The 23968-nt window shown below is 51.2% G+C and overlaps 9 protein-coding genes across 9 annotated transcripts; 5 read left to right on the top strand and 4 right to left on the bottom strand.

Annotated features, from left to right (window-relative positions):
* Nucleotides 1–2297: 2297 nt before the first annotated feature.
* On the top strand, nucleotides 2298–4414 carry agd3 (putative extracellular serine-rich protein; the record flags this gene model as incomplete). The annotated part of the gene is made up of 2 exons (XM_033558010.2): nucleotides 2298–4091; nucleotides 4148–4414. The coding sequence occupies 2 exons, from the start codon at nucleotides 2298–2300 to the stop codon at nucleotides 4412–4414; spliced, it is 2061 nt and encodes a 686-aa protein (XP_033413901.2).
* A 2467-nt stretch (nucleotides 4415–6881) lies between these two features.
* Nucleotides 6882–7844, top strand: ALT_1977 (endo alpha-1,4 polygalactosaminidase; the record flags this gene model as incomplete). The annotated part of the gene is made up of 1 exon (XM_033558011.2): nucleotides 6882–7844. One exon carries the CDS (start codon nucleotides 6882–6884, stop codon nucleotides 7842–7844), a length of 963 nt encoding a protein of 320 aa, XP_033413902.2.
* Nucleotides 7845–9813: 1969 nt separating this feature from the next.
* On the bottom strand, nucleotides 9814–10976 carry ALT_1976 (spherulation-specific family 4 protein; the record flags this gene model as incomplete). Its single annotated transcript, XM_033558012.2, has 3 exons — nucleotides 9814–10134; nucleotides 10284–10641; nucleotides 10762–10976. The coding sequence occupies 3 exons, from the start codon at nucleotides 10974–10976 to the stop codon at nucleotides 9814–9816; spliced, it is 894 nt and encodes a 297-aa protein (XP_033413903.1).
* Nucleotides 10977–12112: 1136 nt separating this feature from the next.
* ALT_1975 (NAD-dependent epimerase/dehydratase family protein) lies at nucleotides 12113–13399 on the top strand (the record flags this gene model as incomplete). The annotated part of the gene is made up of 1 exon (XM_033558013.2): nucleotides 12113–13399. One exon carries the CDS (start codon nucleotides 12113–12115, stop codon nucleotides 13397–13399), a length of 1287 nt encoding a protein of 428 aa, XP_033413904.1.
* A 1331-nt stretch (nucleotides 13400–14730) lies between these two features.
* Nucleotides 14731–15081, bottom strand: ALT_1974 (uncharacterized protein; the record flags this gene model as incomplete). The annotated part of the gene is made up of 1 exon (XM_033558014.1): nucleotides 14731–15081. One exon carries the CDS (start codon nucleotides 15079–15081, stop codon nucleotides 14731–14733), a length of 351 nt encoding a protein of 116 aa, XP_033413905.1.
* Nucleotides 15082–17069: 1988 nt separating this feature from the next.
* ALT_1973 (uncharacterized protein) lies at nucleotides 17070–17410 on the bottom strand (the record flags this gene model as incomplete). Its single annotated transcript, XM_033558015.1, has 2 exons — nucleotides 17070–17156; nucleotides 17231–17410. 2 exons carry the CDS (start codon nucleotides 17408–17410, stop codon nucleotides 17070–17072), a joined length of 267 nt encoding a protein of 88 aa, XP_033413906.1.
* Nucleotides 17411–18241: 831 nt separating this feature from the next.
* Nucleotides 18242–19065, top strand: ALT_1972 (mitochondrial 54S ribosomal protein mL54; the record flags this gene model as incomplete). Its single annotated transcript, XM_033558016.2, has 2 exons — nucleotides 18242–18737; nucleotides 18818–19065. The coding sequence occupies 2 exons, from the start codon at nucleotides 18242–18244 to the stop codon at nucleotides 19063–19065; spliced, it is 744 nt and encodes a 247-aa protein (XP_033413907.2).
* Nucleotides 19066–19304: 239 nt separating this feature from the next.
* On the bottom strand, nucleotides 19305–20159 carry ALT_1971 (glutathione S-transferase family protein; the record flags this gene model as incomplete). Its single annotated transcript, XM_033558017.1, has 2 exons — nucleotides 19305–20053; nucleotides 20108–20159. The coding sequence occupies 2 exons, from the start codon at nucleotides 20157–20159 to the stop codon at nucleotides 19305–19307; spliced, it is 801 nt and encodes a 266-aa protein (XP_033413908.1).
* A 1206-nt stretch (nucleotides 20160–21365) lies between these two features.
* Nucleotides 21366–23613, top strand: ALT_1970 (putative phosphoinositide-specific phospholipase C; the record flags this gene model as incomplete). The annotated part of the gene is made up of 4 exons (XM_033558018.2): nucleotides 21366–21752; nucleotides 21921–22713; nucleotides 22792–23395; nucleotides 23448–23613. 4 exons carry the CDS (start codon nucleotides 21366–21368, stop codon nucleotides 23611–23613), a joined length of 1950 nt encoding a protein of 649 aa, XP_033413909.2.
* Between the last annotated feature and the right edge of the window lie 355 nt (nucleotides 23614–23968).

Here is a 23968-nt window from a genome sequence, read left to right as displayed (position 1 = left end):
GTATAGATGGAACGAACGGGGGCAAAAGAAACGATAGGACGGTCGATCGACCAGACCAACACGCGGTCAAAGAGCTGGCAAGCGAAATGTCAAAGCAAACCCAGCATGTATCTACCAGCCTCTACCACTTGACTGTGCCTTCATAAAGCAAAAGAGCGGTGATGGCCCAACATTTGGCAGTTCAGAACCAGAGCCAGTGGCGAGGGGTGATCATAAGGCTCCCCTCGGAGGATCTAGTTAGTTCGCAGCAAGTAATGTACTTTTTTGGGATTTTCGGCAAAGTCAATCAGTGAAGTTTCTAGACGAGACCAAATGGATACTTAGTTCATGGCCCGTCTGTCTCGGCAGACCACAACGATGAAGACAAAAATAGCGTCGATGTTGTCTGTCTGCGCTAAGATGGCGCTAAGAAGAGTGTGTGTGGTTTCTGGCCCGACGTATGAAACAGCCTCTGTAGGCCACTAGAGTCACTACAATAGACAATATTACTCCCGGTTGGGACGCACACTGGCTAAGGGTCTAATCCTTCAATCCTGCTGGAGTGGAACAGAAGTTTGACCAGAACGAAGGTGTCAACAGCGTGGCAGCCATCTCGGAAAAGCCTGGATTTCCTTAAAGAGCAAACATCAGCTTCGTCTCCTCCGTCTTGGATCAATTTGTTCCGAGCTTGGCAGAGTGGATTTACAGCAGGGCCATGCATGCTGACTGTCTCTCCTGTTGGTCATTTTCATTATTGTTATGTAGGCTAAAGGCCGAAGCGACGAGCGTTCCAGGACATCCAAGATACTCCATAGTCCGTCCCTATGACTCCATGATTGAAAAGGAGCTAGAAACCATCGGGGTTTCTGATTGGAATAGTCCATTGGCCCGATCCTTGGTTTGCCTTTTCTTCCATGTCATCTGGGCTGAGGAACTGAGAGTGCCCAGGTGGATTCCTCATATCCATGAGATGCAGAAGTGCGAAACAAGGTCAAGACGCTAAGTTGGTCAAGTGGAGTATGGTCTGTATGCGTGTATTGTTCGGTATCGTTGTATTTTGAAATGAAATTTCTGCAATACACGATTACGCGGTGCATTACCGTATGTAACATCAATACGACCCGTCTAGCACAAGTACCTGTACCTACACTGTGAGTCTCAAGTCTCAAGTCTCAAAGACATGAAAGACCCAAAGCCCCTCTTTTTGGTCTTGGTTTAGTCTTGGTATGCTAATAATAATCCTCCTTCGGCTGCGATCTGAGTCGTACAGTTCCCGCTAGTCTCGTGGAGATGCACAATGGCCCTCCAATTTCCCCCAGCGGCTCATCTGGACCCCGGGGTGGGCTCAGAGGGATATTTGGACTGATCCATCGCTAAGGAACTAGTGTAAAACTTCTTCAATCGGTTGCCACTCGTCAGCACTGTCGGACGCTAGGCTAATGGTCCGGGTCCATTCCTCGCTTTTTCTGACCTGGAAAACTCACGGTAGATACTTACTTTCCGCTGCGTTAGAGACGTGATGCATCAATGACAGTTGCATGGCTCCAACATCATAGCCTCGTAGTCACTCACGATAGGATACTTGTACAAAAAAGCAGTGACTTTGTGCTCGGTTCTCTTGACCTTTTCCGGCTAGTCGTCGACGGCCGTCGCCCAAGATCTCGTAGTCAATTGCGGTGGAGTAGATACGGAGTAGAAAGTACGATGCCATGCCCCGGTTGCGTCAGCTGGAGCTATGGCCCTGACAGACCAAGAAAGGAGATTTTTTCAGCCTGCTGCCGGTGTATGTGTGTGTGTGTGTGTGTGCTTGTGCTTGTCGCATGCATGCATACATAAAAGCATTTGATCGTCACACATGATTCGTCTTCACTCGAACTCTCTGTGTCTCCGTCTTTCTGTCTTTCTGTCTTTCTGTCTCTCTTGTCTCTTGTCGATGATCCTTCGAGTCCAATCTAAAGGATCATCTCCACCCAGTCTCTCGTTCATTTTCTAATTGATCAACTGCATTTGCTTGACTTTGGTTGCCGTGTCATCCTGTCATCCACTTCGTTCCTCTGACCACTGCAATGGTCTTCTCGTGGGTGATTCAGGCCGGTTGCTACTTTGGCTTTATAACCTGTAGTACTCCCCCAGGTGTCTGGACTTCGAATCCCACAGTCGTTACATCTGTTCCTCCATCACAGACCAGTGTAACGAGCAGTAGTGTAGCATCTACTGTTGGGCTGACGACCTCGTCTGCTGTACTCTCGTTAACCTCTACCCCGGTGACACCCACCGGAACTACTCTCGTTTCTTCTTCTGTTGGCCGGTCCTCCACCATGTCTCTCAGCCTCAGTTCGAGTATCATCCCCTCGGTCACCCCCTCGGCTACTCCCATTAGCCATGGCTCGGTCTTGTCGAACATCCTTGTGATCGCCAAGGACTCTTCGGCGGCCAGTTCGGCCACCTCGGGGCTCAATGCGTACGGCATCCCGTACACCACGTTGCTGGTGCCCCAGGCGGGTGTTGCCCTGCCGGCTCTCAACTCCAGCAATGTCGGCAACTACGGCGGTATCGTCGTGGCTGCCGAGGTGAGCTACGACTACGGTGGCACTTCCGGCTACCAGAGCGCCTTGACCACCGACCAATGGAACCAGCTGTATGCCTACCAGCTCGAGTATGGCGTGCGGATGGTGCAGTGGGATGTCTATCCCGGTCCCAAGTTTGGTGCTAGTGCTGTGAACGGCGGTTGCTGCAACGCCGGCGTGGAACAGTTGATCTCGTTTACCGACACCAGTGACTTCCCCACCGCGGGATTGAGGACTGGCGCCACTGTCAGCACCGAGGGTCTCTGGCACTACCCGGCCACGATCAGCAACACCAGCTCCACCAAAGAGATTGCCCAGTTCGCTGCCAACTCGGTCACCTCGACCAAGACCACTGCTGCCGTCATCAACAACTTTGACGGCCGCGAGCAGATGGCGTTCTTCATTGGCTTTGCCACGGACTGGAGTGCTACCTCCAACTACCTGCAGCACGCATGGATCACCTGGATCACCCGCGGTCTGTACGCTGGACACCGCCGGGTCAACCTGAACACCCAGATTGACGACATGTTCCTCGAAACCGACATCTACCACCCGAATGGAACCACCTTCCGCATCACCGTTGATGACATGAAAGGCATCTCGGCTTGGGTCCCGACCATCAACGCCAAGATGAACCCCGGCAGCTCGTACTTTGTTGAGGTTGGCCACAACGGCAACGGCAACATTGAGCAGTCGTCTTCCACCGACGCGGGTGCTGCCGCTTGCAACGGAGGCGGGATCGAGTACGACTCTCCCCCTGACACTCCTTTGGAATTCAAGAAGCCCTTGGGAACCGGTACCAACCTCTGGCCCGCGAAGCCGACTGTCTACGACTGGACGGCTGCCTGCACCCAGCTGGATGACCTGCTGAAATGGTGGACCACGCCGGCCAACCGCGACGCTTTTGGGCATATCTCGCACACCTTCACCCACGAGGAGCAGAACAACTCGACCTACTCGGACATCTTCAAGGAGATTTCCTTCAACCAGGCCTGGTTGAAACAGGTCGGCCTGGACCAGGCCAAGTGGTTTACGTCCAACGGCATCATTCCCCCTGCCATCACCGGTCTGCACAACGGCGATGCTCTGCGGGCTTGGTGGGACAACGGCATCCGCAACTGTGTTGGAGACAACACCCGCCCGGTGCTGATGAACCAGCAGAACCCCATGTGGCCTTACTTCACTACTGTTGAGTCGGACGGGTTCGCCGGCATGCAGATCAACGGCCGCTGGGCTACTCGCATTTACTACAACTGCGACACTCCGGCCTGCACGGTGCAGGAGTGGATCGATACCTCCGCCGGCGCCGGCACCTTTGACGACCTGCTGGCTGTTGAGAAAGCCGACACCATGCGCCATCTCTTTGGCCTGTGGCATGATGGATACATGTTCCACCAGGCCAATCTGCGCAACTCGAACGTGGACCCGATTACGATCAACGGCGTGTCGGCCAAGTACTCCATCTTCCAGGCGTGGGTTGAAACTATTGTGCAGGAATTCGTCCGTCTGGTCGACTGGCCTTTGGTCACCCTCACCCACCAGGAGGTATGTCCTTGTCTCAATTTCTCTATATTTTCTCTATACATGACTAACTATAATAGATGTCCGACGGCTTCCTTGCGCGGTACCAGCGCGACCAGTGCGGCTATGCCATGTCGTATGCCGTTTCCAACAAGAAGATCACCGCCGTGACCTTGACGGCCAAGGGCAATACCTGCAGCCGTCCCATTCCAGTGACCTTCCCTGTGGCTCCTACCAGCACTCAGGGCTATGTCACCGAGCAGTTGGGAAGCGACCCCCTGACCGTGTGGGTGCAGCTGTCGGGATCCCCTGTTACCTTTACCCTTTCCACTCCTATTGCTGTGTAGCGTCACTCCCTACATCACTCATTACTTATACTCATACTTATTACATGCCGTAATGATAGTGCATAGTTAGTCAATTGAATCCGTTGTCCCCAACAAGACCTGTACTGTAGCTGTGTAGCATGTCAAGAATCAAAGTAAGACATTCCCAATCATCCGCCAGACCAAGACCAGGACAAGCCCAACTGAATCATTCTCTAACGTCCACGGTCAGGATCCACCGGCCATGGGACATGGGACTTCTGAATCAACTCTAACTAAATATATCCACTAACGGGGGCGATATCAGCCCATGTATCCATGCAGCTGTCACACCACGCGAATCCAAGACTTGCCCCTGGTCCCTTGGACCTGACTCCTGGCCCTGAATCGTAGAATCCACAATGGCTATCTTGGCGACTTACTATACCCGGCGTTGGCGTCGGTGACAGCTACTCCATAATTGACTCATCGTATTATGTTATTTTATATTATCCGCCTGTTTGCTCACTCCTGTCTCCTATCTAAAGCCGACGAGGAGAGGCAACTAGGCCGCATGCCTGTGGCGAATAAAGCGAAGTCAATATTCACTAGTCTATCCCTTATTCCGAGCTCAACGGTTCATGTATCCCGACGGGGTGACATGTCTCGGCCGGAGAATTGGATTGCCAAGTATCTACCCCTTACTTGGAGGAGGACAAAGACAAGGACAAGGAGTGCTCGGGTGAAATGGCCTGATTTGATATTCGTCTGGTTGAATCTAGCCGAGTCTACACTTACTCGTAGACTTTGACCTGACTTTACTATTCAGAATGTAAGCGTCAGCCAGACTCCCCCTACGGAGTCAGGCAGAGCATCGGTCTTCTCCGCGCACTACCTACAAACTGCATTGCAGTGCAAGCTACAAACTATGCGCTGTCCTCGCTAATGTCATCTAATGTCCTCTCATCACATCCTAACCCTTAGACTGCTAAGTGCTGACTGCTGACTGCAAAGTGCAAAGTGGGTGAGGCTGTACTGTAGCCAAGTCAAGTCAGTGACGCTGCATGCAAGCAACATTGTTTGCTTCTTCGGCGTGGCCCAGCCTCCTCCACTGAACAATCGGCTTAGAGTGCGGTACACGGTGTACCCCTGCACCATGCTGTCCTCTGTCCTATGCGGTGTCGGTAGGAGAGGATACTCGAGGTAAGGTACGCTAAGCTCAAGCTCAAGCCCATCATGCGGAGGCGGATGGATGCCAGGGCAGGGCAGATGGACCGTGGGTGAGCTGGCGGGATGTGACTGGTCATCCTATCCTACAAGTACTTGTACTTGTCCGTGTTGAGTGAGTGTAGTGGTAATCGACTTTGACTTTGCGACTTTCTTGACTTTTGTTTGGGTTTGGATGTGTGTTGGTGTTGACTTGAGCATGGTCAGCATACCTTACATCATGATTCATGACTCTCGTCGGACAAATGGGGAAGAGTGTTTGCGTTACTTTCCTACTATTGAATGGCATTGACCCTATCCGAGTCGCTAGTCAACTGTCAGTGTCAACAACGTGGCATTGCGTGGGTATCTTGCCTTCTGCTTGGGCCAGTGACTATCCATGGTGCGAGTCAGACATACTCACTAGTACCTTACCAGGAGCTCGAACTGTATACAATACAGTATTATAGATTGCGTATTATAATACCGGTTGAATTTGCAAAGTAAAAACCGGTTACAGGTACTACGATCCTACACGCTAAGCTTTAGCGTCCGGCGCTAAGCGCCCCATATTTGAGATTTATCTGGCCGTGCATGATTGGACATGTTCCATAGGCGGAAAAGTCTTTCTTGACACGGGGTTTTGGGACTGAGACTTGCAGCTTGGCCTGGAATTGATTTGCTTTCACTTGTCGGACAGTTGGCAATGTTGCAATGAAGGCAGATCCTCTGCTGCACTGCTACAGTAGATATTTATAGAGTGCTGAGTGGAAAGTGCTTCAAAAGTTAAAAGGTGATAGACTCAGATCTGATGATCTGATCAGGTGAATGATAGTTATTCCAGAGTCATATTAACTAATCAATATGGTCTAGGTAGTGATAGATCACCTGGGAGTTACTGGTAACACAAATAGCCAGCGTCAAACAATAGAAGTACTAGACGCTGTCAGCCATCACCCAATCTGGCTAGTCCTGCCTCCCGTAGGCTGCCGCATTATTCAGTCTCTTTGTTCATATCACCACAGCGGCACAGCCCAAGGCGTTGACTCTTTGTGATCGCCCTGTGGCTGACTTTCTCAAGTCTAGACAAGAGTCTGTAGAGTCTTGTTGAGCGCTTCTTCTGATGCTGTGTAACTTTTACTCGATTGAGATTCCAAATCAACGTGGCTGACGGCTGTCGAAGGCTACAGCCTACTCCGTACAGCACATATATTGACAGTTGCGCCCACTATCTTATCTCATACACTTCACTTATCTACGTACCCGATCTACAATCTACGATCTGCGATACTGATCTACACCGATGGCGATGAGTCCCGTTGGAAAAGGCCAGTCGGCCGGCGGCTGGAAATCATGGACAACCAGGAAGAAGCTGTTCGTCCTCTCGCTGGTGCTCCTCATCATCATCGCCCTGGGAGTCGGTCTCGGCGTCGGACTCGGCATCGGATTGGGCGGCGGCGGCGGCGAAGGTGAAGAAGGCTCAGGCGGGGAGACCACCACACCGCCAGAAGGCAACTACACGACGGCGAAGTGGCAGCCAGCCGTGGGAACAAAATGGCAGATCGAGCTGCTACACCAGTTGAACGACACCTCCGTCGACGCAGAGATATACGACATCGACCTGTTCACCAACAACCAATCCACCATCGCAGGACTACAACAAGCCGGCCGCAAAGTCATCTGCTACTTCTCCGCAGGCAGCTACGAGAACTGGCGACCGGACAAGGACAAGTTCAAGGACTCGGATCTGGGCAACGACCTGGCAGACTGGCCGGGGGAGAAATGGCTGAACATCAGCTCGGCAAACGTGCGGCAGATCATGCTTGACCGGCTGGATATGGCGCGCGACAAGGGCTGCGACGGGGTGGACCCGGACAATGTCGACGGGTACGACAATGACAACGGGCTGGACCTGACGCAGGCGGACTCGATCAGCTTTGTGAATTTCCTGGCGAATGCGGCGCACGCGCGGAACATGTCGGTCGGGTTGAAGAACGCGGGGGATATCATCCCGTCGGTGATCAAAAACATGCAGTGGAGTGTCAACGAGCAGTGTGCGCAGTACAAAGAGTGCGACACCTACGCGGTGTTTCCGCAGAATGGCAAGCCGGTGTTTCACATCGAGTATCCCAAGGGGGACAAAACCAACAATGATCTGGCTGTGACGACCAACCAGAAGGCCGCGGCCTGTGAGTTTGCGGGCTCGGCCAATTTTTCGACTGTCATTAAGAATATGAATCTGAATGATTGGGTTGAATATTGTTAGCCTCGACTCCTTAGCAGTGGTCTGGCCTAGAGATGAGCATGAATATGGAGTGCATGGGCGGAGTTGTTGACATTCAATCTGTTTCTATCCACATGAGTATCTAATTATATCTGCATCTGCATCTGCATCACGATGTCTCGGTTTCATACACGCGATCAACATGATACACGGGATGTAAACATCTCTCTCACGCATCTTGGCCTCAAGCCCTCAACATAGCGCTCCACTACTAGCATTGAATCTTGGCGACTCCGTATCCGTATCAAGTAATAGCCGCCGTTCACAGTCCGTTGCATGAACAAGCGGAGAATACAGCCCAGTGCGAACCACGCCTGCTGCGAACTGATTCTGGTGGCTCAACCGCGCGATTCGTAGATCGAAGACTATCCTCGAATGAAACACTAGCCACGGAATACCTCCTCTAGTCCATTTTTCCATCCAAGCGGATAGCAGTGGATCAGTCAGCGGCAAAGCCAAACAGCCAACAGAGTTTTCTCTAGAACTCTAGAATTGACTGATTGACGATGATTGAGTTTGCTAGTCTGATGCTCGGCTGCAAACTCCTGCCCTAAAAAAAAACCTGTAACCTGGTTTGGAAAAGTTCACTTGGCGCCAGCCGCGATCCACCGACCATAATGTGGGCCATCGGATAGATCAATAATGAGGTGCGGTAATCCTAAATACAAGGTCGTCGATAGAGTTTGTCATGGTGCCGTCGTTCTTTGGTTCGGTTTGTTTTGTTTTGGTCTGGGTTTGGGTCTGGGTCCTCAGGAACAGACCAGACCACTGAGTAATTAATTTATGGGTGGGTTTTCTCGGGAGCTAGGTTGCAAGAATTCAAGCTGATATTTCAGTGGATCTTCTTCAGACTAACTACTACTCAGTAGGACGATTATATCATACAAATACTCCGTACAATTCCGAATCGAGTAGGCCGAGTGCCAACACGGAAGATACGAAAAAAGAGCGGGCCTGTTCTGCTCCGAAACAAAGGCGCGAAACTCATGAAACGAGCCGCGGTATTGGCATACCATGGTTCCAAATATTGATGTCACAGAAAATCGAGATGATATAATAATAATATACGAGTCAGATCACATCATCCATCATCATCGGGGGAAAGCACACCGCACTTGTACTATGTACTCCGTACTATGTATCTATTCGATCTATCTCCTGCAATGTGTACTTCGTACTCCGTACCCTCCCCCTGGTTGCCTCAGCCTCCAACCCAAAGTCCCAATTCGAAACATCTTCTATAAATATCAAGATTCAGCCAACTGGCATGGCAATTGAGTACCATGGACAGGACAGCGAGACTCTGTACATATGTATGTCTTAGTCAACAGCCCAACAACTGACCCAGAGAAATATCTACCTTCCAGATGAGGATACACTGGCGAGTCCCGGTAGGGAAGAATACCAACGCACCCAATGCCAAGCAGCGCCATCCCATCAGCGCCACCTGCCGGCCAGTTGTTCCCCGTCCGCTGATTGTGTATGTTTTAGTCTGGCGGGCCTTGCCAATGATGGATGCAAATACCCCTGCATCATATGCAGTAGTCAGTCTTGGGGGTGGGACCAACGGGTACCTTGTACGAGGCGAGGTACAGGTACATCTACATCCACCTAGCGGTACTTCGTATGGAAAACGAAGAAGTGGGTACCTGTATGGAGGAGTTTCACTCACTCCGATATTATTTGGGTCGCTACACCCTAGAGGAATAAGTACTTGTTACTTGGTTGAGGATTTTAAGTGATTACGCGGGATGGATGCATTTAACCATAATTTGGTAAGTATTGGAAGTATTGCTGAAATTCACAGCTTTTAAATACAACCTGGTAGTTACGTAAGGTCAGTGATGTACCTGTACTATACCGATCAACAACAGCAACAACATCATCTATCATAATCATGTCATCATGTCATCCAAGTGCATTAAGGCGCAGGGACAGGGTAAGTATCCGCCTATTTTCCCATCAGATCCACAAACTCAGGCCACTGCCGCCCGAAACTAGCATAGTAATCCGTATCCAAGTGGGTGATGAAAATCTCCTCGGCAACCTTGCGAACCTGCTTCACCAAACCCCGGAGCGCAGACCCTTCGACGCTTTCTGGGACTGAGTGGATCACCGCACAGAGCTGGCTGCGGTTGCTCTCCGGGATCGCCTCGAACAGGTTGGCCCCATGGCGTTCCTGAAAGGTGTCGTACGTTGCTTCGAACACGACGGTCGAGTCTGCTGTCGACAGGTAGCGAGAGTCGGGGATTGCGCCGGGATTGTGAACGACCTGCAATTATTTAACACTTTAGCATTAGCAACTGGACAGGTTCAGGCACTGTGAAAAAGCAAGGTTGATAGATAATACAAATGGGAAGGTGGTAAGCGAGGAAAAGTACTATTACCACTTGCGGTGGTAATTACCCAGGGAAAACGTACGTAATGATCCGGTCCCAAACCAGGGGTATTTTTCACAACATCGGTCAACTCCTGCAGATACGCCAAGGCATCCTCATCATACTGCTGAGGGGTCTCGTCGAAAAAGATCCCCCGAACAGCTAGAGCCGGGTTGGAAGAGTTCGTTGGCCACGCCGCATACGTCTCGATGTCCCTGCGCACCAGCGAGATATTGCGCTTCGCATAGGTTGTCGCCACATAGCCTAGCAGCCGCACATTCTCGTATGCGCCCAGCTTGGGGATCTCGCGCGTGTAGTTGGCATCAGGCAGGGCGTTGGGTCCCGGTCCGCTCCCTGGATTGATCACAACGGTGAAGTTCACGTCTGGGTGTTTGGCGATCCTGTAGCTGGCGTTTAGCTGTTTGTCTGGTTGCAATTGCTTACCACTTGCCCTAGTTGGTTTGTGATGATTCAACTGGCCAGAGGATGATCAAGGGGGAAACGTGGAACATAGAACATACACATCTTCAAGTGGAGTCCAGGCTCCCGGTGCAGGGTACACATAGAGAGGCACAAAGACCTTGGATTTAGGCCCCATGTCGTTCTTCTTGTGCAGCGTCACCACAACCGCCGGAGGGATCACGACAGCCAGAATAGCAATAAAAACGAAGACAGCCAAGAGGATTCGAGAGCGCCGGCTTTGCAGGCAGCGTCTATTGCTCACGTGTTTTTCCATTGTATGTAATAAAAATAATAATCAGAAGGATTTAACAAACCTAATCACCGAGTGTCACAGAGGTTCAAGAAGAAACGCATCAAGTGGATTTCCCTCGGACGGACATGGCGCCGGAAGCCTACGAAATAAGTAGTTGGCTAGTCCAAGTCAGCCCTAGATACATGCTCTCCAAGGTTTACTGTTTCTAGTGGATGGGTCGCATCTTAAGAAAAAAAGAAAAAAAAAAAAAAATCAAACAGTACCCATGGATAATATGATCCACAGGCATAAAACTAATAGTGTGATATGATATGATCTGGTCCGGGCATCGAACACAATCGCGCCCAAAATAGACGAGCGGGGCGGATCTCGACCATGCCATGCAGTAAAAAGCAAACCAGACCAGACCCTCTAGTCTAGTCTCAGTAGTTAGGCTAAAGTTCGCAGACAGGCTGTGTCGCTTCCTGACCTCATGTGGTCCAAGTCCTGGGTTCCAAAGATCCTGCCCACGGAGGTAGTACCTTTGGTGGAGGCGCTCAAGGGCTGGCTCGTCGATGATTCTGACATCGTTCCAGAATGAGAGGCAAAAGAGAGACGATTCATTCTGAAGCATCAAACATCTAGTCTAGGCCTTCCTCCGACGACAGCCCTGCCCTCTCGCTTTTTTCCCCCGTTCGTTTTTCTCTGTCCGCTCGTTTCCGTCTTTTCATCCTTGGCTAGTCGGCTTCTTTTCCTGAGGCTGAGGCCGATTCTTCTTGTTTCCACTTGATTGATTTTTCTTTTTTTCTTTTGCACCCTTGTTCTGACGAGATCTAGTCCGTCTGGCCCTCTTGTATCATCTGCATCCAATCGCTTCAATAGTTACCTTCACCGTGTAGATCAAGCGAGTCAACGTACCGTCTTTGCCTGACCCAGCTGGATAGAGCGGACCGCTGCCAGGCGGTGCTTGTTTTGCCTCTGGAGTATAAAACTCTTCCTGCGTTTCTCGATCTGTCCGAATTTATCCAGTTCATCCACGTTCGTTGAGCAAATCCCGAGCAACCTTTCTTTTCCAAGTGTGATCGACCTTCTCCTCGGATATCCTATTGCTTAGCATATCATTTCTCGGCGTGATCTTCAATTTGGCGATCAACTTGATCAACTTGATCAACATATCAATGGACAGCTACCAGCAATCCGACGCAAGCACTCCGGTGGAGCCTTGCTCCCCAGGCTGCGTGGACACGCCCGCAACGCAATCGTCCGTCTTGTTTGATGGTCATCTGGAAGATCTTCTGCGCCACTTCCCTCTCGACCAGTACATCCTTGTCACTGGCGGCCTCGGCTTCATTGGCAGTCACACAACATTGGAACTGCTCAAGGCCAATTATAATGTCATTGTGATCGACAACCTCAGCAACTCCTTTCAGATCGTCTTCGACCGCATCAAGCTGTTAGCGTCCAAGTACCATGAGCAGCAGGGAACCACGATGCCGTCGCTGCACCTGCATGCGCACGACTATCGTGACACTGCTGCTCTCCGGGACCTTTTAGAACAACACCAGACTCAGACCCGATGGGGTACGACCAAGTCTAAGATCTCCGGTGTCATCCACTTTGCTGCCTACAAAGCAGTGGAGGAGAGCATCCGTAACCCACTCAAGTACTATTCCAACAACGTCAGCGGCCTCATCGACTTTGCCACGACGCTGGGTGACTATGGCATCAAGACCTTTATTTTCTCCTCGTCGGCCACTGTGTACGGCACCTTGGCAACTTCCGGTCTCCCCCTGAAGGAGGAGCTCTGCACTCACAAGGAGGAGATCTATACCGACCATGACGGGAGTGAACGCATTGTCCAGCCCGGCTGCACCGGCATCACCAACCCCTATGGCCGTACCAAATGGATCTGCGAGGCCATCCTGGCGGACCTCGCCGCCTCCGACCCAGAATGGACCATCGTAGCTCTGCGGTACTTCAACCCCATCGGCTGTGACGAGTCCGGCCTCCTCGGAGAAGACCCCAGACAGACGCCCACAAACTTACTTCCTGTCGTCGTCAAAGTCATGACAGGCGAGTACAAGGAGTTGCAGATGTTCGGCACTGACTGGGACACCGAGGACGGTACCGCCGTCCGGGACTTCATCCACGTCACCGACCTTGCGCGCGGCCACATCGCCGCCCTCAGTGCAGCCAACGAAGGCAAACTGGCCGAGAACTTCCGCACGTTCAACCTGGGAACCGGTCGCGGACACTCCGTCAAGGAAGTCGTCGAGACCATGGAGGATGTCGCCTCCAAGCACATCCCGCGCAGGGCGGCCGATCGCCGCGCGGGTGATGTGGGCTCGTGTGTCGCCGTGGCCTCAAGGTCGCAGCAGGAGCTCCACTGGAAGACGGAAAAGTCACTCAAGGATGCTTGTGTGAGCTTGTGCAATTTCCTGGAAGTTAGTGGGTTGTCTACTTAGTTATGTTCGCTGTCATGTCGCTTTTTCTTTTTCTTTTTCTGTTTCTTTTGGTATGGCGTTGGTGGACTTTCTATATATCCTTAGTCATTTCTGTGTTGTCCTCATTCGAGCATTGCGGGCTTTGAAAATCTGCATGTCCTGTTGTTTGGTTTGCATCATTAGAAAAGCATTCTCAGGTCATAATATTGAGCGGCCTTGTTGGACTTGGACACCAACATAATAACGCAAGTTGCCACAGTTCGGCTTTGTTAGTTAGGTGTCATTACCGAAGAATTCTGGTGATTGTTGTTTTGTTCAGGAGAGAAATAAGCACTCTGTAGACTAGCTCTTAGTATCCCCTCACCTGGCCCCAGCGTGGTTATCCATGCGCCCACTATGATTGGTTGGATAGACGAAGATCATGAGTTTCTTGTTCAGCTTCTATAAGCATGAATTTTAAGCAATGAGCACAACTCAGGGACCATGCCTTTTCTTCCATGATATTTAGTAGTTGCAGTACGCACTGCGCATGTGCTATGCTTATCTTGGTAGTGACCCCTAACATCTTCAATGCGTTCGGCCAGTTGGCAACGAAGACTATACAACTACAGCTTGACCAATCCAAATATATATAATGGACCTTGAACGTGGACTTCTTGTTAGGCCTCTCCAAGGTTGAAGTGATCTTGTTCAGTTGGAGGAGAGTACACATTCTAAAACAGCGCATGCGACTGCATATATCATCTACAACTGGAACAAGCATTTATTTATCATCTAGGTAATGCATCCACCCATATGCCTCTCGACGTCTTTTCTGATGGCGCAACAACCTTGATACAACAGTTCTTCTCGTCTTCTGCCTACACGCAATTACCGATAAGTGCTTGTTCAGGCTGCAGTGTCGCATGCAGCACTGTACTTGAATGCACAAGAGCATTGTTTTCTGCCTATCAGAATGCATAATAATTGATGGGTTTAGGTTGCATTTGGTTGATCTGAGTACTTGACAGAGTCACCAGAGGAGTACCTCCTACAATCCCAATGAGATTCTCTAGATCTAGTCTTTGATGCTACTGATGCACATTCTTGCATCCTTGCAGGCATCAGTAAGGATCCAGACCATATCACTCCCATGGGCACTAGAACGTCAACCCAAGCACCACTACCTGACAAGTAAGGTTGACAAAGCTTCTCAGCTTAATTCTGACATTAAAAGTAAATCATAAGGCCGTATACTGCATCATCAGCTCACATAAAGCATAAAACCCACTTATACCAGGCGGTATCTCAAAAACAAGACGACAGCATCATCATAACCCAAATCAAGCGACCCCCGTAGACCAAGGTAAGATTCAACATATAAAAACCAACCAAGTCAACCCCACCAGCACCACCGCATTCCACAAACTCCCCCTCGTCGCCGCCGCCCCAGAGCACCCAAACTGATTAATCTCCCGCGACTGCGCCAGGCAATCATGTAATTGCGCCTTGGTACTCTCCGTAGCATTGCAATATGCGGCACAGCTCTCCTGCCCAAAGTAGCCTATCGTCCCGTTTACCTCCTGGCAGCAGTCTCCCAAGGTCGTGGAGGGGTCTTGTGTGGCGTTCCAGCGCTGGTAGATCGGGACGCCGCAGGTGTTGGGGTAGGTGAGTTCTGGGAGGCCGGTGAGGTTTGCGCAGCGGGCGGGGCCGATTGATGCCATTGTTGTGGTTTGTTGATGTCTGCAGTGTGGGTGTTATTTTGTCTTCTATTGAATGTAAGTAGATGGATGTATCTAGTGGGAGAAGAGCTTACCGATAGTCGGTTAAAGTGCAGGATCAATGTTTGAGTTAAGGAGAACTGTCAAGTGGTTAACTTGTCTATAGCAGAAGGAAATAAGAAGAAATCTGACAGAGGTCAAACCTGGGGAACATGATCAATGAGGTTACATCGTTCCATAAACTTAATCACTAGAGATCGTCTTCCCATGTTGCTGACTTGTCTTGTCTTGCCTGATGGAGTTAGTGGTAGTAGTTACTAGTTAGTTATGCGGATGGCTGCGCGGGTGGCTGTACCCACTGTCTAGCACTTGGTTAGTTGGAGTTCAAGTTTGATCTCAATTATGATCTTATCAGCAGTATGTTTGATAGATCGTAGAACTGGATGGTCAGCGGATTCAACAGAGGTGGCTATTTCAAGCCTTCTTTTATCTATAGGCTTATTGAGCTGAGAGACACCAGCATACATGGTAATTATATCCTATACCTCCCAATCTACCCAGACCTTGATCAGAATCACATGTTTATCAATATATATGTTATAAACTAGCCTCCTGAGTAACTCTGCAGCCTGATAGTGATAATATTAAGCTTGAATCCTGTTATCTAACACTTCAGCGTAGGCGGGCTTGGCTGCTTAGCCGAAAGGATAAAAGGGTATGGGACCCTTGGCATTTATAAGATAGCTCCTTTGCATGAACATGTTTACTTCGTCCTACCTACTACTTTGGCATTATCCAACCTGTCCAGCGCTATTCATGCTTCTGGTATCCCCCACGCTAATATGACCTGATATGGCAGATCTTGGGATCATATTTCTTCATTTACTTCTTTCAGCTAGCTAATTAGCTGGGATGTAAGTAGACGCTGGTGGAGGACCCTGAGGTGGTTCATGAAGTATAGTGCGTCATATTTGATCGCCATAAGCTTCTGAAACTGATCGTACAGTCTAACTCAAGTTCACTTACAGTCTTACCTACGCAGTGTTTCCCATCATGCTATCCTTTGAGGGTTAAGCAGTGTTATACAAGATTGAACCGCTTAAGCAAACCCCATTGACCTAGGCAGAAAGCCCTGCTTTATATCTGTACGGCACGGAGCAAGCTAATGCGTTCTTGCGCCCAAGTCACAAGAATCCCATTATACTATTAAGACAGTATACAGGGCATCTTGTTTCAATATCCTGTGCTGCTAAGCTGCTTATTTGTGGAGATTAATTGACCTACTGCATTGATGATAGAAGCTAGATGAATCCCTGTCATATCTCGGGTCCTAGTGCATCGGCTGCATGGATCTCCAGTGCTAGGCAATGGCTCGAACCACTATAGTAAATGTCCACCTCGACTCACAGTTTACATACAGATGAGGGACATACAGCCTGTACTGAGTGAATGTTCATAGCTGCCGGAGGCAAGAGGAGAGCTTCGCTTTTATTAGGCCAGTGGATCATACAGCGTCAACACCCTCGGTCAACCATTGCATGAGTTCTGGGTCTGAATACGACCGGAAATGTAACCTAACAACAGACAGCAGAGATGTCCGTCATCTGTTCATTTTCTACTATTAGGGGCTTACAGGGCGAGAAGATTGGATATTGGAGCGGGAGGGTATAAACAGGGTGACAGGAACGCCCGAAGCTCATCATCCATCTACTCACAAGCTTCAATCCATGGAAACACGGTGGAATCTCTCGCAACCATATCAGCACTAGTTGCAGTTGCCCTTGCAGTGCCTTCTCCTCACGTCCGCGAGCATGTTAGACAGGCGCGGCTCACAGTGCAGCATCAGAAGCACACTTCCTTGATGGAGATTATGGTCAAAGACCAGGCCACATCTGCGCTGTTTGGGTAGGCATGCTTTAAGTCCCTTTCATCCAGTCTGTTCGCAGACCTCTCTGTCACTGCAGACCTTGATCCCAGCGGTGCTGGGAATCTCACTTCACTGGAGGAACGGCAGTTCGGCCGCTGATCCCAGTGGCAGGAGAAGTCCATGAAGGTCGGCGACGGAAACCCTGGCCAGACTACCGGCGCAAGCAGCTCAGCGTAAGTTGCGACATGTTTTTCCACTACCAAGGAGTCAATGACTGACACTTACCCAGGAGAACATGAACTGCGGAAGCGCACAATCCTGTTCAGTAGGAAGCCAGCAATCCAAATCGTACACGATTGGATGGACAGCGAGTGCGTCCGCGGCCAAGTGGATTCCCGGCGGATTCTCCGTGACAGAGCTGGACGACGGGCAATACAATACGTACTCGTGAATGGCGGCCCTCATGAGACTATCTGTGTCTAGTACAATACAGCTCATACCACTTATAGTGTCCGGAACACCATGTGGAACAGATGTACGGGCTATGCTTGACAACCGTGGACCTGACTACGTCATATTCTCTTCCAATGTCGACAATAAGGGCGGTCACTACTATTGTGTTGTTGGTACTTGCCGGAGCCGGGGAGAGAATTACTGGGATAAGAGTGGCCGTGCCGGTGGACCATGATCAGTCTGAGATAGGTTAGCAGGACATCGAAAAGAACTTGACGCAGTTGAAGTATGTACATTGATTGCATCTGCTGTTTATTTGAAAAGGGTTCTATTATATAGAAATAGAATAGAGAAAAGGGATTAGCTTTGTTATTAGAGTGAAAATAACTGAAAGCGCCTCATGATAGAGAATCCACCCAGTCGCGAACCTCTACAGCGTGCACAGCATATTAAACATCTTTGAATTCCGACTTTTATGACTCCAGGCCACTAAGCTGCTGAGTCAAGAGTCCTCCAGTCTCCACTGAAAAGCACAACTATCTGGATATCGTACAGTGCTCATGTGCCACGTATTTCAGAAGTTGAAATTGCTTATCAGGTAGTTTAATCTTGGGAGGAGCGGAAACCTAAGGCATTAAGGCATGAACGTAGTCTCCTGTATCTCAAAGCACGTGACCATAAACCTCCGGCTTGGCATCAAATTCATTCCGCAGTTTTCAGATACGGCTTCATATCAATCCACCTCAATACGTATTATTCAGATCCACGGCATCTTACAAGGCCGTGAGTTCGTGACAAGGGATACACCTGGAAATCCCTTGACCAATCCTGACAACCAACAAAATGATCTGCCGCCGGTGCCGAACCAGCATCCTCTCCCAACTCCAACCCCAACCCACAGTGTCTTGGACCGCTTCAGCATCATCATGCACGCGCCAGCTCCCCATCCACCGCAGCCAATTCCGATCCTACAGTGACGGCAAGCCCACCGTATTCGCCTCACCTCCCCCGCCCACTCCCCGCCAGCCCGTCGGCGCCGACATCACCATCCCCTCGGCCATCTCGTCCGCAACCCCCGGCGTGTCGCAGCCGCTGAGCACCCCCGAAGAAAGCGTCCACGTGGACGTCAACCCCGAGAAGCCTGCGCCGGCGACCGTGAAGGCAACCGCTGAGCGGACGCCTAGCATTGCGCCTGCGGGGACGAAGCTGAACGGGCTGAATTACTTCAAGAACAAGCCCGATGTGTTTGCGTTGGAGGACTCGGAGTATCCCGATTGGTTGTGGGGGTTGTTGGAGGATGGAAAGAAAGCGAAGAAGGAGGGAGGGGTGGATCCTAGTAGTACGTTACATCCTGTTTTTCTTCCCCCGTTGCTTTTGGGAATGGTTAGATGAGGGTGTGCTAATGCTGACACTTCCCAGCTCTGAATAAGAAACAGCGGAAACGCTACGAGAAGAAAATGGCGGCGAGGGCGGCGACGCTGCCGCCTCAGATCCCGGTCCATCATCATGCTACGGATATCACGCCTGCGGAGTATAACGGTGGACGGGCGGAAGATGTTCTTGCATTGGCGGCTGAGAGCATTGAGAAGCGGACGGAGATTACGAAGAGCGCGAGAGATGCTCGGAGGAAGGCGATTAGAGAGGCGAACTTCCTGCGCGGGCTGTGAGTGGTTTCGGCTGGTTGTCGGGGCAGGTTATGCCATGGTGATTTAGAGGCCGTGTACGATGCGTTGCTTGCGGATGGTATAGAGTGTCTGGTTTGGCAACGTGCTAAGTGTATTTTTATCTTACTGTTCATCCCGTGATACGAGCTGAATGGGACATTGTTACTGCTGCAAGTGCACTTTCTACGCTAATGGGTATATCATGTCGATGCAGCCCTCCTATATACAGTACAGCTAGACGTCTACTTGGCAACCGGCCAGTCCTTCTCCTCACCCTGTCCCTCCACCCACGGGACACAAGCCTCCCACAAAGCCTTCAACTCCCCCTGACCGACCTCCAGCAACGCCAGCCAAAGCTCCTTATCGGCCCTCTCCAACCACGCCAGGAACGAAACCACAATGAAATCCGCATACCCGGGCTTCTCCCCTTCGAAAAAGGGCCCCGTCTTCCCCAGCCTGCCCCGCAGCATCTGCACCAGCCCCTCCATCTCCTTCTTGATCTCGTCCGTCACCTGCTTTACTGCCTGGGGATCCTTCGGCCGCACCTCGGACAGCGGCTTGCCGAACAACGCAGACCGCGTCTTGATGAAGTACTCTCTCCCCTTGTCGTCAAGGAAGTGGGCGACATTGGGGACGATGAGCGGGCGGGCCTTGTTGACCGCGCTGGTTGTGAGCTTGCCGACTGCGATGGTGAGGGCGTAGCTTGCGTCGCCGGAGGGGAAGAGCGACGGGGTCGGATAGTGCTGGTCCAAATGGCAGGCGATGGCGAAGGAGTCCATGAGCGTGCCGGTCGGGTTGGACGTGACGGTCGGCTTATGGTTGATTGCGGGGAGGGTGTAGGCCATTCCTTCTGGGTTGGCGGGGACGGCGAGGGAGGACAGGAGGGGCGCGATGTCAGGGTAGGAGACCCAGCTTTGGGTGTAGGGGATGCCCTTGTAGTTCAGGACCATTCGGGTTTTGATGGTGTTTGGGGACCATGATTTTGAGGAACCTGTAGATTGGGTTAACACATGAAAAGGGTGTACAAGGGTTTGGATGTTCGTACCAGGCAGGGTCGACGTGATGTCGAAGAAATGGACTGGTGAGTCGCTTGCCATTGTGTTATAAAGTCGTACTTGCGTGCTTGAGATATTTCGTAGTAGGTTCAGCGCTCTGGGAGGCTTCATTGTTGCTTATGAGTCTTGAGTCTTACGGCGGGAGCGGGGGCCCGGAGACTTGATTTATCAGCAGTTGGTGCGGAGAGTCTCCAAGGTATCCTTGGTCCATTGTCCATAGTAGTTTCCGGTACCTGATGTTTTGCTTACCACGCGGATGATAGGCCAGTGTCCTGAAATACTCTACCGTGGGTGGATTTGAGGCTTTTGTGACAACCGCTGTACTTGGTGGACTATAACTCCTCAGTGCAGAGATGACCAGCTTCCAGCTCTGAGGCCCTGGCTTTGACTACCTCATGTCATTTTGAAAGGCGTAGTTGTACAGATACATCAACTCTCAGCAGTATCATCGAGAGTATATATTCTTTGTTATAATCACTGTCAATCTCCACTGGCTATGAGAAAGAAATAGAAACACAGAGCTCTCTGGGCTCACCGCTGCTCAGCCTGCTCCCCACTTCGACTGGAGAACTGGAGACGATGATCATATGACAGGGGGAGTCATTAGTATGAGGGAGATTGGATCTAGCAAAGACATGGTATGAAGACAAAAGAGTTGAACGTCTTGTTGTCCTTAGAGGACTCAATCAATTCAAGTAGCAGTATCTCTCTAGACTCTCAGCGAAGAAAATGTTGTAGCGATCGCCGTTGCTTATCGGACTCTGAATGATTGCAGAATTACCCCGCGTCGTCGATAAACATCAACTCAACTCATTTTAGGTATCTGCAATCAACCATACACTCTGTATCTTTCCTAATCTATTTCAAGGTCCAAGAGTTGATCATCACCATAATGGATAGACTCGGTCCAGTCAATCTTCACGGTGGCTCAGCCCAGAACAGCCAAGTCCACGCCGAGTGGAGCAAACAGACAGCGTCGAAACGAGCCAACTCAGCACCATCTTCCCGTTTTTCTCTTTCGACGTCGTGATTTGAACTTTTGTTTCTTGTGGTGATCTCTGCCATCCCCTGCGTCCCGATCGCTGTAGCCGACTGGAACGGTTTGCGAGTGTCCTTTTCAGCTGCTGTATCACATTCCACCCAGCGCACATTGATCACCAGGCAATCGTACCAGCAAGCAAGGCAGCGGCGGGTCGAATCTGCACGCCACGGAGTTGCATCGTCGAGTCGCTCAATACATAGACAAGGATGGGATCAATGGACGAGCTCACGGGTCATGCTGCTAGCATTTCTCTCGAGTCAGCAAAACCCGCTCGGTCAATCCAAGTGCAGCCCGGCGCTGTGTCCTCGCACCTGGACAAGATCTATGCATCCTTGACTTCCACCTCGACTGCTGATTTTGTCAAGGATGTACAGCACGAAGAGATCGCCGGTAGCATTGAGGCCGCAAATCCCCTCGCCTCCTTGGCAGCATTCCGTGCGTACATGTCCAGCCCGGCGTCTGATGCACTGCGTCCGGCCAAAGGTCAGGATTTGTCGGCACCGATAACAGATTACTACATCTCGTCCAGTCACAACACCTATTTGACGGGGAATCAGTTGTACAGCGATGCTGCAGCGACTGCATATACCAACGTATGTCCACCTGATCATTCCTTGCCGAATTGTCGGCCTGAGGGGGAGATGCTGCATTGGTGCTTAGGGGCTTCTTCATGCGGGCTGATGTAATGCACTGCCGAATACTTCCCCTCTCCACCTGGGCACGCCTGAATAATGGTTGTCACCTTCACTGACGTTTACTAGGTACTTCTGAGTGGCTGTCGATGTGTTGAAATCGATGTTTGGGACGGAGATGCGGATACTGACAGCGTCTCGGCTGACGACACAAGCAGCAGCAGTAGCGAGTCGAGCTCTGACGAAGAAAAGCCAAGTCGCTGTAAGAAGCAGGACGTACCAAAGACGGATGGTAGCACAAAGACAGCTAAGGCAACATCGCGGCGCAAGGGCCTCTCGTCCAAAATCGGAAGCCTGCTGGGACGCAAATCATCGCCTCCTAAGGGAGCCACTGATGAACCTGCATCAACTGCTACCGCTGCTGCTGTAGACACTGCCGCGCAAATCCTACCCCGTCCGGAGCCCCGGGTGCTCCATGGTCACACGCTGACCAAAGGAACCAAGTTCCGCGATGTTTGCTATGCGATTCGCGACAGCGCCTTTGTGGCAAGTGATCTGCCGGTCATTGTCAGTTTGGAGGTGCACACATGCATCGAACAGCAGGCGACGATGGTGGAAATCATGGAGGAGGCGTTCAAGGGAATGTTGATCGAAGTCACCCCAGAGCTTGAAGCCACTCAGGCCCCGCCTCCTCTGGAGACCCTGAAACGCAAGATTCTCATCAAGGTCAAATGGGTCCCAGCTACAGGCGACGGCCAAGCGGAGGCGCAGAAGGACGATCAGACCGACACGCTCGATGCACCTCCCTCCGGAAATCAGGACGGCCAACCTGCACCAGCCAAACCGTCCAAGGTCCTGCACTCACTGAGCAGGCTAGCAGTTTTTACCAAAGGGTTCTCCTTCCGCCAGTTCACCCAGCCAGGTAAGTCATTGCACCATAGAACTGGCTGCTACAGTATCAGCGTGGGTACACAGTAACTAGTCTGACCTGACGAACCAGAGGCCAAAGTACCCGGACATGTATTCTCCCTCTCCGAAAACGCCGCACGAGAGGCCTACGCCAAAGACCGCAACGCCCTCCTGGAGCACAACCGCCACTTCTTCATGCGAGTCTACCCTTACGGACTGCGCGTCAACTCCTCCAACCCAGACCCAACCTTCTTCTGGCGCTGCGGCGCCCAGATCGTCGCCCTGAACTGGCAAAACCTCGACAAGGGCATGATGCTCAACCGCGGCATGTTCACCGGCGAGCCCGGCTGGGTTCTCAAGCCCCAGGGCTACCGCAGCTCCGATCCCCCCTCCACCCCGGTGAAGCGCCAACAGCTCGACCTCTCCATTGAGATTCTGGCCGGGCAGAACCTCCCCTTGCCCCCGGGGGATACCAAGGAATCCGGCTTCCGGCCCTACGTCAGCTGCTACCTGCACGTGGAGTGTCCAGACGAGGAGAACGGCTTCCCGCCGGGCGGCGACAACACCACCGACTCGGACAAGACGAGCTACAAGCGCAGCATCAAGAGCGCGACAGGCACGAACCCGGATTTCGGCGCGCAGATGATCCAGTTCCCGACTTTGCAGGGTGTCATTGAGGACTTGACTTTTGTTAGGTACAATCCCATCCACCTCTACAAGTCTCACACAAGTCTAATGCAGATACAGATTCAAAGTCAAAGACGACGAGCTCGGCCGAGACTCCCTCGCCGCCTGGGCATGTCTCAAACTCAGCCGTCTGCAGCAAGGCTATCGACTGATCCATCTCCATGACTGCTCTGGGCAAGAAGCCGGTGCTGTCCTCTTGGTACGGATCACCAAGGTTCTCTCATGAGTGGCTAGCCATCCGCCAATTGCCGATTGGCCAGAACAAGGATCCATAGTTAAGTTGTGAGTAGTAGCAAAAATGACGATGTATCCATATGCATATGCATCACCCTTGGAGTGGGACTGGACTGGGATTTGGAAGTTTCAGTCTTCTCAACCAGACAGATGAATTCAGATCCTCAATTCAGACCCATTCGGCCCGCTATTGCACATGCTACACATGGGGTCCTCGGCAATCGGTCCCAGTAATTAACCTGTCACGCAAGCTCCATGCAGGGTTCTACCTTGTTCGACGCTTCATCTAGAAAGACAAGAGAGCAGCATTTTGAACACCCCCACCCCTCCATCTACGAAAAGGGAAT

The sequence above is a fragment of the Aspergillus lentulus genome (genome assembly GCF_001445615.1).
Source record: "Aspergillus lentulus DNA, contig: Alt04, strain: IFM 54703, whole genome shotgun sequence".
Lineage (NCBI taxonomy): Eukaryota > Fungi > Ascomycota > Eurotiomycetes > Eurotiales > Aspergillaceae > Aspergillus > Aspergillus lentulus.
The sequence above is the reverse complement of the archived record's forward strand: the minus strand, read 5'-3'. Positions and strand labels throughout refer to the sequence as shown.